At 38.1% G+C, this 11,286-nt stretch overlaps 1 protein-coding gene across 1 annotated transcript; it reads right to left on the reverse strand.

Annotated features, from left to right (window-relative positions):
- Nucleotides 1-9,549: 9,549 nt before the first annotated feature.
- Pudp (pseudouridine 5'-phosphatase) lies at nt 9,550-10,584 on the reverse strand. The gene has a single exon (XM_028777240.1). The coding sequence runs from the start codon at nt 10,551-10,553 to the stop codon at nt 9,849-9,851; it is 705 nt and encodes a 234-aa protein (XP_028633073.1). The 5' UTR covers nt 10,554-10,584; the 3' UTR covers nt 9,550-9,848.
- Nucleotides 10,585-11,286: the final 702 nt, after the last annotated feature.

Raw genomic sequence — 11,286 nt, forward strand, 5'->3', positions numbered from 1 at the left:
TCTTAGGCTCTAATCGCATCTTGCTGTTTGTATCCCAGTCATATTCTTACACAATATTTAATTATTAGTGAATAATACATCACTTGTTAAGTGATAAACAAAAATTATCTGTATCAAATAAGCTTGCAATTTTAAATACTGTAATAGAAGGGAGAAAGTATGTTTTCAGCTAATTTCATCCAGCTCCCAACAATTGAAGACTAACATAAATATTGCTAGCTTCTTTAACCATGAGAAAAATTACCTGAAATTAAAGGAAAATTAGCACATGCAAAGTCCCTAAATATGCAAATCTTGGACTAATTATACTTTCAAAGATACTACATAATCCCTAAAACATTATTGTGTTTGTGTAACTGCCGTGCTTTGTTAAGGCAGACACTTCCTTGATACAAGCAGTCTTCTCCACCGCATGACAATTTATATTCTGACTTTACCTCTGTTACAGGCCATTGCCTCTGCCTCATCTTGCTATTGCATGTGTTCCTGGACCATCTGCTTCCCCCACCTATGCCTGGGACCACTGGTGTCTCTCTTCCCTCACTATGGGAAGTAGTCTTTAGTTGCTTAGGATCCACTGTTTTAAATCCTGTCCCAGTTAATATGCTACACACAAATTCCCAGGCATCCCTGTGTTGCTCGGTGATTGGTAATAATAAGTGCAATGGTAGCTTTAATTATTGGGGTCTTAAAGGGTTTAACAAATGGGACAAAATCATTTTCATTAAGTAAGTACTTCATCTCGATCTACATGCAGGTCCCCCAACAACTGGAGTGGGAGCTATGTCTGACTCTGTTGCTCCTAACTGGCTGTTCTGTCTGGCCTCAGTGGGAGAGGATATAACTAGTTCCGCAGTGCTTGAGGTACCAGGGTAGGTCAGTACCCAGAGTGGGCCTCCCCATTCTTAGAAGGGTAAGGGAAGGAGTATGGAGTCGTTTGTTAGAGAAGTCTTAGGTTTACATCAAGTCTAGCAGAGTTCAATATAGTAGTTTTTAGCTGCTTAGTTTCCCCATTACTGACACGGTTCCTTCATGTGGTATATTGCTAGAATTGATATGCACATATTGACACAATTACTAGCTGGAGCTCATAGTTTATCTTGGCATTCTCTCTGTGTGTTATATAGGCCCATGTGTTTCACTGAACTCCTAAGGCCATGTATCTAACATTAATTTCAGAGTTATGTGGCTTTGATTGACTACCCTCAAATCTGTGTTCCATACTCTACCCCTCTCCTATTTCCCAGAACTCTCTTGAATCCTTTCTGACCTTTATTTTCTGTCTCTATTGTACTCATGCCTTTTCCAGAATGCAATATATTTAGATCCTACAGAACATAACCTTTAGAAATAGACTTATTTAGCAATGTGCTCTTGCGTTTCCTTATGTTGTTTTGTGTCTTGATAAAGCTGCAGTTTTTCATCACTAAACAGTATCCCATTGTGTACATGTACCCACTTAACCTAAGAAAAGGACACATTTTTGCTTAGCTTTTTTTTGGGGGGGGATAATTATCAAAAAGCAGCTATAAATATTTGTGTGTTGGTTTCTGTGTGGAGAAAACTTTTCAACTTATTTGGGTGGATAATTGGGAGCGCTTTTGTTTGATTCTGTAGCAAGATTATCTTTAACTTTGTAAAAAAAGAAAAGCGAAACTGTTTTTCAGGGCCACTGAATTGTTTTGCATTTTTACAGTTAAGTGTCTGTTGTTTTCCAGTTGGTATTGGTGGGTTTTTCTCTAGTTTATAAGAATTGAATCATCCTAATAGATGTCACTGATTAAAGTCTAATAAGAAACTCATCACATCCATTTTCTATCTGTCCATCTTTAGTAGTTCTCTGCTGTGCCCTAAGTTTTTGAGTTGGATTATTTTCTTATTGCTGAATTTTAAGAGTTTTAAGTGTCTTTTGTATATTTTGCTGTAACTTCTTTGTTAGGTGTATGCTTTAGTAAAGATTTACCTCAAATCTGAAGCTTGTTTTTAATCTTTTTTCTTCTTCTCTTACTATGTACCTTTCATATAGCAAAAATATTAGCTTTAATACAATCCAATGTTACTTGTTTTTATTTTTATCATTTTCTGTCATGAATCATGTCCAAAGAACAGCTGTCAAATATAAGATCAGTAAGAATGTATTACCTTCCTGGAGTTGATAGCTTTGTATTTATATTTAGGTTTTTGGTGCATCTTGAGCTATTTTGTGAAGATCTGTATAAATAGTCTGTTCTGTTTGCATAAAAGTGTCTGGTTGATTGTTTAGAAGACAATTTTTGATCTGCCTTAGCTGTGTTTAGTGAGTTTATCTGTAGACATTTTCTTGTCTCTCCTTTTTCTTGCTGAATCTATCCTCAGTAAAACCATGATTTCTTAGTTACTGTAGTCTCAGTTACACTAAGTCTTGAAATCACAGTGTCAGCTTCTCCATTTTTCTTTATTGTTGTGTTTGCTACTCTAGATCTTTTACATTCCTGGCTACTATAAATAGAGCATCAGTGAACACGGATGAGAAATTATCTCTGTAGGGTATAAGAGTTCTGTAGGTATAACTCCATGACTTGGTATAGTGGGATCACATGGTGGTTATATTTTTAGCATTTGCTCCGATTAGTCGGTTGTTGGTCATAATGCCTATACTGCCAGGGTCCTTTCCTGTGCTTATAAGTTGAAGCATATCTTTTTTTTCCTATACCACATTCAGGGTATTGGGTCACATGTTTATTGAAGGTGCTGTCCCTTTTCCACAGTTTTGGCTTCTTTGTGAAAAATCAGGTAACTGTATGAATGTTGACTTACATTCATGTCCCTATTTTTTTCCTATTGATCCATGTATCTGTTTTATGCCAGTACCATGCTGGTCTTATTACTATCTCTCTGTAGTGTGACTTAAAATCACAGATGCTGATACCTCCAATACTGTTTTTTTTTTGTTCATTTTTGTTGCCATCCTGAGTCTTTTTTGTTTCTATATGAAACTATATATTGTTTTTTTTCTGTTAAGGATTGCATTGGAATTTTGATGGTTATTGTATTGAATCTGTAGATTGTTTAAAGTCATGTGGCTATTTTTACAATATTAATCCACCAAATCCATGAGCACGGTCTTTAAATCTTCTGGTATCATCTTCATTTTCTTTCTTCAGTCTCTTAAAATTTTTCTTGTGTAAGTCTGTCTCAACCTCGGAAATACTTATTCCACAATTTTTCTGCTTTGGAGAATTTCTGGTAGAGTTTTTAACATACAGAATTTTATCTTCAAATAAGGATAATTTCGACTTGTTTAATTTTTTAAATTGCTCTTCTGATTTTTTCTTTTTTTATTTAGTTTAAATCAAAGCATAATTTTTACTTATTCACACAGGGGTTATAAACACAAAAAGGCAGGATGTGGGGAAGGGGATGACACCGGAGCATGGGTGTTCAGTGAGGGTACAGATATCTTTCAGAACAGTGTATCTGCTGGGTGAAGGTTCAGGGGACAGGTCACTATGTCTCTGCCTATGATGCCTGAGCAATCATAGACCTTGTAAATAGGTAGCCTTGGCGGATAGTACCAACTTAGATAAGGAGAAGCTCGTCTGTTTTTTTAATTGCTACTGTCTTTCTTTAAGCACTCTGTTGAAAACAAATAGAAGGAACGGAATCCTTATCTTGTTCCTCGTTTTAGTTGAATTGCTCCAGCACACAGAGATAACACTATTTTTACCCTATGAACCTTATAGGTCTCTTGAAAAGAAACCTACAATATATACTTTATTTTCAAACCGGGCCCCCAGGCATCTTCAACTGTGAAACTAGTCCAAACACAACTTGTGATCATTTTCCACTGACTGTTCAAGTATTCCCATCACTGGCTCCAGAGCCTTTTGTATCTGGTCAACATTGATTCTTTGATTACTTGCCCAAGCTGTGTTCATAGCAGAGCCATGTCCTGTGACTTCAGCTCTCATGCTTTTCAGCAAGTTTGGTAATTGTCAGTTTGTTTCATTTTTCCTTTGTTGTTTTGAAGACCACCATGTCTTTATTTTCCAAAGCAGAAACTCAGAAATTCACTATTATGTGGTCAAGACAAATAAATAGAAGTTGTATACTGAGTTTTGGACTAGCTGAAATCTGAATAGTTGATAACTACTTTTCCCCTCTATTTTACATATGCTTTAAGGGTGTGAAACAGAAAGGCCTCTGGTAGACAGAAAGGTAGATGATAAGAGGGTAAATACATGAAGTAAGATTTCACAAATAGAAAAAGAAGAGAAGTTTCTTTTACTAACATAGACATCAATTAACTTGATCTCATTTCCTGTATAGGATTATATTCTTCAATTTGTCTCATGTGTTCTGTTGCTGGAATAATTATATGTTCCTAAAGAGGTGAATAAAAAAAAAATCAAGAAATCAGACAGAAAAGCTAAGTCTGTTTTATGCTTCCTAAACATTCTTTCTCAGCTTGGCTTAAAACTTTGTGGCCAGAGCATCATTCTCCCTGATCTCTGAACATGCTCTGTCCAGGTCTCTCTAGTCGTTTTATTAGGTCTTTTCCATCTTCTGTAAACTGTAAATGTTATTGAAGTTTTTGAGTGAGCCTTTCCTTTTTCTTTTCTATCAGAAGTATTAACAGAGAAGTCTTCACTGCTTCTTACAGTCGCATCCATGTTCCATGCAGTCATTCCTATCAACTTCACCTCGTAAATATGCCTCAAGTGATGCATTTCTCTTTCTCAGTCTGTAACAATTACCTCACAGCTAAGTTACCTCGATTCCTCTTTGTTTCTCTCAAACTGACTCTCTACTCTACACACACAATTATTATGTCTGCAAACATAACTTAGTGTTCTTCTGAAGACAGAGTTGTGGCCCCTACCTGTGGTCTCTCAGTATTTATACTCTATATTACAACCTTCTCTAATCTCACCTCCCTAACACTGTCATTCATTCTATATTCCAGTCACTGGCTTCACTACAAACTCACTAGAGTTGATGTCCAGTCTCGTTCTAGAGTCCCAGATGTAGATATGTTGTTGTTGTATCTTTACATATACATTCTAACAACTCAAAATGGCCTGCCCATGCTTTTCTTTGTCGCTTTTTTCCATTTCTAACATTTATTTAGCAAGATTGTCACTTTGTTAGTCTGATTCTGAAAAACAAAACAAAACAAAAAAAACACTGAAGTCCTTCAACTCAAAACGTTTCTCCCAAATAGACATTTCACATCTTAATCTACCCAAGCTTCTCATTCTAACTACCAAATGTCACCCTTCCACCATCCTTTCTTCTACTCTCATTTCTTCTCTGATGTTAAAGTGTTTCCAGAACTTATGAACAGCCACAAGGGCATCTCCTAGTTTTGTATTCCTTTCAACTTGGTTTAAGCATCAATGCCAAAGTGCCCCTAAGCACCACTGATTACATCATTTTGTCTCTGAAGAACTTCCATGGAAACATAAAACAAGAAGTAGATCCGTAGCCTGATTATATGACACTTAGCCATGTAACAAAGATATTTCCAGACTAACTCTCTGGTCTCTGAAATCAAACCCAAGACTTCAGTTCAGTTCCGTATACACATGCTCTTTTGCTTCTTATTTTCCTACATTTCTCAGTCTTCTGCATAGAGACTTTTGCTAAACCTTCCTTGAAGTCTGTGTTTAATCAGTATCATCTTCCCAGAGTGTTTCTAATAATGCATGCATGCATGTAAATAAACACGACAATGGATGATTTTTACTTCTTGTGGTGTATCATCTTTCCTATTTTTATTCAGATTTGTAGATTCCTATCTGTCCTAGTAGATAATGGTAATCCCCAGATAAGTTGATATCTGTTGTCACTAGTACCTATGCATGGCAGTAATCAAGGTGATCAAGGCAGCAAATGCATTGCTACATACATTAAGAAGTCTTTGCAGTACAACTTTGGGTATGGAATGGGTCCAAACCTTCTCTTGTGGGGCAGAGGGCTGTGAGAGGCAGGTTGGTTCTTTAAATCCCGGTGACCCAAATAGGATGGTAGGAGTTTGGCCTTGCTCCTGGGCCCTGGTTCCTTTCACTTATCCACAGCCCTTCCCAAAGAAAGGTTTGTGGCCTTAGGTCACATAAGTAGCACAGGTAGCACAGGTAAAGGGTGTGACTACAGGCTGCAGAGCCTCAAGAGATCTCCATATTAATGAAATACTTAAAGGACAGAAGAACCTAGCCAATTAAGCATTCCTTCCCAGACCCTCCTCCTTACAAAAGATATTTAACCTCAGGGCCACCCTGAAGACACGGGGTACAGCTTCATCCACTTTCTGCCGTGATAAAAAAGATTTTAAAACCTCGTGTCTTTGAAGCTCACTGTGAAGAACCATAGAGGGGGCCTTCAACTAACGAGCCGCCTCCTAATCTCCCGTTGGAGGACTTCTCTACATTCCAGCCATGGAGGCCTGCCAACTCAAGCAAGGTAGCTGAGCCAGCCATGACCCATCCAAGCGAGTAGCCTTAACCAAGAGTCTCATCCACCCCGCGGGGCACCACAGGAGCTTCTCTCACTCGTCTCTCTTGGCTGCGGGATGGTTCAGTCCATGTGCCCCCTGCTTCAGTCTCTCTGCGGTCCCCAGCAGTGTCTGGTCCCCACTGGTCTCCCACCAGTCACCTTGGCCCAGAGCCTCCCAACCCAAGAGTTCTGCCCCCGAGGGGTCTCAGACTGAGATCTTCCCATGCCCGGACTGGAGCTCAGTGGCTTCTCACAGCTCAGCTTCTGCCCGGTGCTGTGTGGAGTCAAATTCCCACACTTCTGCCTCCCCGAGATGAAGCTGACACGCTGGATCTACAACTCAGCCCAGTAGGATCCATGCCCACGCGGGAGCAACAGACCCACATTCTCTTAGGAGGTCTCTTGCCTTTCTGGTACATGTATTTAAAGAAGCAGTATGTTCTCTTTTCCAAAGCCTCACTACTTAATTGATACAAATAATAAAAATATAAGAGTGAAATGGGTAGCTCTTAAATGAATAAGACAACTCCACAGTTTGGAAGGGATGATGAACTATGCTTCCTCTACCTGGGAAGGTCAGTAGTCTTTGTTCATGACAGAAGTCCTTGGTGGGCATTTAATTCCCAGAAAATTATTGAGTCCCTTGCTAAAATTGCTCCTTTACAAGAAACCAAAAATTAGTGTTAGGCAATCTTCGTTAGCCATTTAATCTAAATTGTGAAATTTTGTGTTCTAAAACTTTATACCTCAATAAACTAGCACTTAAGTTTGTTAGATACCTGAGTAGCTCAGTTAAAATGAGTGTGTGTGTGCATGTGTGTGTGCATGTGTGTGTGCATGTGTGTGTGCATGTGTATGCACATGTACATATGTGCATGGGGTGTATGTTTTTGAATGGGTATATATGTTATTTAATACATATATGGTTCACCTGTACTTCAAAGGCTATGTGGTGTAGACTATTCTCATTACCTATAGTGCCTTTGGTCACTCTTTATAAAAAACATAACCTTGCTTTAAGTACATTTTACCTTAATGGCATCTTATTTAATATTCAATTGACCTATTGACAACAAGTTTATAATCAGTAATACTATAAGACACTCTAGGTAGAATGTATCTGACAGATCTCATATTTCCTTTATTAGAACAATCTACTGTTATCCTGCCTTGCAATACTATACAACAAAGATCCAGCCAGCCAAAACACAAACACAGGGCACCTGTCACTAACAGGCTGTGTGATGAACACACTTGTAGTAGCAGACCTACAACAAAAATGTCCTATAACACCTTTCTGATATCATCTGATATGTGCAGGGGCTAATTTGAACTTCCCCCATATGTTCATATTTGATCACAGACCACAAAAGTATCCCAAGCAATGGGAGTAATAGAAATTTTAGTAAGTAGGATAATTTATAACATATGATCTGCAATAAATGAGGATGGATAGTATGTACATGCACAGTCTGATATGTGTATATGCAAATGCTGCGAGAACAAAGGAGTACACAGGGAGAAGGATGATGTAAAAAGCTTTCTCTTAAAATTTACTTACCAATTAATTTAAAAACCTTTGTTTCTATTTTAATTAGATTTATGATTTATGAGGAACTGAAAATATATACGCACTAAATGTATATGACTATAATTGCTTATAGATTACTTTCTATTTCCAGGAATAGTCATGGGGAAAAATAAAACATAGAAATAAGCCATCCTTCTCTAGCCTTACCAAAAGCAAATCCAAACAGCTCCTGGATTTTTGTTTTTCTGAGTAGTTTGGAAAGATTGTACACACACACACACACACACACACACACACACACACACACACACTTTCATTCATTTTTAAAAATGTACAAAAGATATTGCTTCACTTAGTTAACTTGTAAGGATGTTAATAAGATGTCCCAGTTGGTTTGGAAAAGAATTATTGAGTAAACAAATATACAGGCCATTGAGAGTGTTGAGGCAGTTTGTCAAGTGATGTGAAACAGTCCACATCCAGAGGAACTCATCTGCACTCATTCCTTTGCAGACACAGACAATGTGTAGCTAAATTCCAAAGGTGAAGCCGGTCTACAGAAGCATACAGGTAACAAGATTGTCAGTCATTTATGCCAAACCCAGTCTTACTAAACAGCTACAAGAATATTCTACTTCAAAATCGTAACACTAGAGACTAGAGTTGTCTCAGAAGTTAAAGAGTGCATCCTATTTTTTGCAGAGGACCCTTGTTTGGTTCCCAACACTGACATCTGTCAGTTTACAGGAGCTTGAAACTTGAGCTGCAGGGAATCTGATACTTTTTTTTTGGAATCTGTTGACATCTGCACTCAAGTGAGCATATACACACCACACACACACACACACACACACACACACAATTTAAAAATAAAACATCAGTTTGGGTGGAGAGACTCATGCCTTTAGTCTTAGTACTAAGAAGGCAGAGCCAAGTAGATCTCCATGAGTTCAAATTCAGCATTATCTACATAGCTAGTTCCAGTCCAGCCAGAGCCACATGGAAGGGCCCTGTCTCAATAAATATATAATAATAAACCTTTAAGTAGAAAACATATTCTTAAGGAGGGAAATAATTTTTTCTGAGGTAGAAACATTCTCCAATATAGAATAGGCTATACATAGAAGGTATATGCTGTATATACATTAAGACACTGAGTAACGCTCCAAGTGACATCTGATATCACAAAAATAACTTAAAGCTGATCCTTACTAAGGCTTCACTCTCAAGCTAATGAGCAGAGAGAATGAGCATCTCACTCATCAGTCGGCACTGTACTGTTGATGTCAACTCTAAAAGACTAGAAACATTATATACTATGTACATGCACATATACACATAAAAAGACACATTTATATATGAATGTGCAGTTTAGTCATATATGAATATGCAGTTTATATTTTCCAACTGTCAATGTTCAGAGGGAGAAAACATAAGTGTTATTTTTTATTTGATTTGGGAAAATTATAGACTTTATATATATTCATATATATCCACAAACTCGCACACAATACATGTAGTATAATCATATCGTGGTCATATTCACATGTATGTATACATGCATGTACACTCCCTTTACTGTACACCAAGTTAACTTTACTTTAGATAGTAACTGCAGATGGTCAGTCTGAGCTCTCTCTTATTTTCTTTCTACTGTCAAATGTAGAGCAAATCACAGAGGAGGCTGAATAAATAATGGATCACATGACTTTATAACCTACAGTGACAGTAGTGGTTAACAATACGGATGCTGTTGATTTCCTAATGTTTCCACTCAGCAATGTGGGTCCTGAACCAACCTTGGGTTTCATGAGGCCCACAGCAGCATTGTCACCCTTCACCCTTACGCATCATAGGCAGGTAGACCAAAAAGCTCAGGCTTGAAGTCGTGGAGAGAACTCAGCACCAGGGTGGCTTTTTCCGTTAGGTCTGTGCTCAGGTTTTCATGAGGTACCATGACGACCTGCATCCCACAAGTCACTGCTGCCTCCACCCCATTTGGAGAATCTTCAAAGACGAGGCAGTCTGCTGGTTCAGGGGGAGGAGAGAACCTCTTGGCACAGGTTAGAAATATATCTGGGGCTGGCTTGCCATTCTGTACTTCAGGATCATCTCCCAGAACAATGTGGTGAAATAAACTAAAGAACCCCGTGTGTCTACTGGTCTTTGCTTCAAAGGAGTTAGTCACGGAGCTGGTGGCCAGGGCAAAGGGTAAGCGTCGTTTCCTCAGGTGGTGGATCAATTGCTCAGCTCCTGGCATGAGTGCAGCTGTGTGTAACACCTTCTGCAGCTTCTCCTGGCTTTCTTTCAATAGTTCTTCTTTGGACATGGGCAAGTTCAGGAACTCTACAATCATCTGTGCGGTTTCTTGGGCCTTCTTCCCCATGACCAGGGACTGAACATCCCAGTTGTATTTCTTCCCGTAGCGACTGCATATTTCTCGAAACACATCAGTATATAAGTCTTCAGTATTCAGAAGAAGCCCGTCCATGTCAAATATCAGGTGTGTAACTGGTCGATACTGGGGCACAGGAACTGCCTCCGCCATAGTGGTAGTGGTAGTGGGGCAGGTTCAAAAGAGGAGCGCATGCCCAGACGCTTGTCCTACACATGCGTGTTGTGGGCCTCTGTGACATATTTTCTATGACAAGCGGACAATTCAAGAAGATAAGACTTTGGAGTCATGAGCTTAACAAAATCACCAGGTAAACACTGAACAAGAAGCAAGAAAGCAAACAGTAATAATATAGGGAATAAAGCTGAAATCATAATGCTTTATTTATGAAATATAATCCTTGGTCTTGTCTGTAATGGATTTAGGTGGGTAGTACAAATGAATCCTTCCAGAATGAAGGAGGAAGCAGATATGGAAATGGAGAGAGAATGAATTGAAAACAAACGAAATAGAACAAAAACAAACAAACCCAAAACAAGCCTACAATCCTATTCATAAGATGAAACAATCTTGTAAGATTATGAATTTTTCAAAAAAATTAAAAGATAATTAATTTTTTAAAAGAAAATATATCTCTAGAAATCTAAATTGTTTATATCAAAAATTAGATAAAGGAATTCTTTTCTGGTGAGCATCCATAGATTTTTAAAATAAGACATTATTTTTATGAACTTAATGAATTAATGTTCATTAAGGGGTTCAGTACACGAAGAGAACATCTTTTCTTAAACAATCTTAATGATTTTCTGACCACTCTTATTACAGAGGATGTACAGAAAATTAATATCTCTTGATATTCTGTACCAATGTGAATTTTGAAAGGATC

Source organism: Grammomys surdaster, unplaced genomic scaffold (assembly GCF_004785775.1).
Source record: "Grammomys surdaster isolate TR1022 unplaced genomic scaffold, NIH_TR_1.0 278, whole genome shotgun sequence".
Taxonomy (NCBI): Eukaryota; Metazoa; Chordata; class Mammalia; order Rodentia; family Muridae; genus Grammomys; species Grammomys surdaster.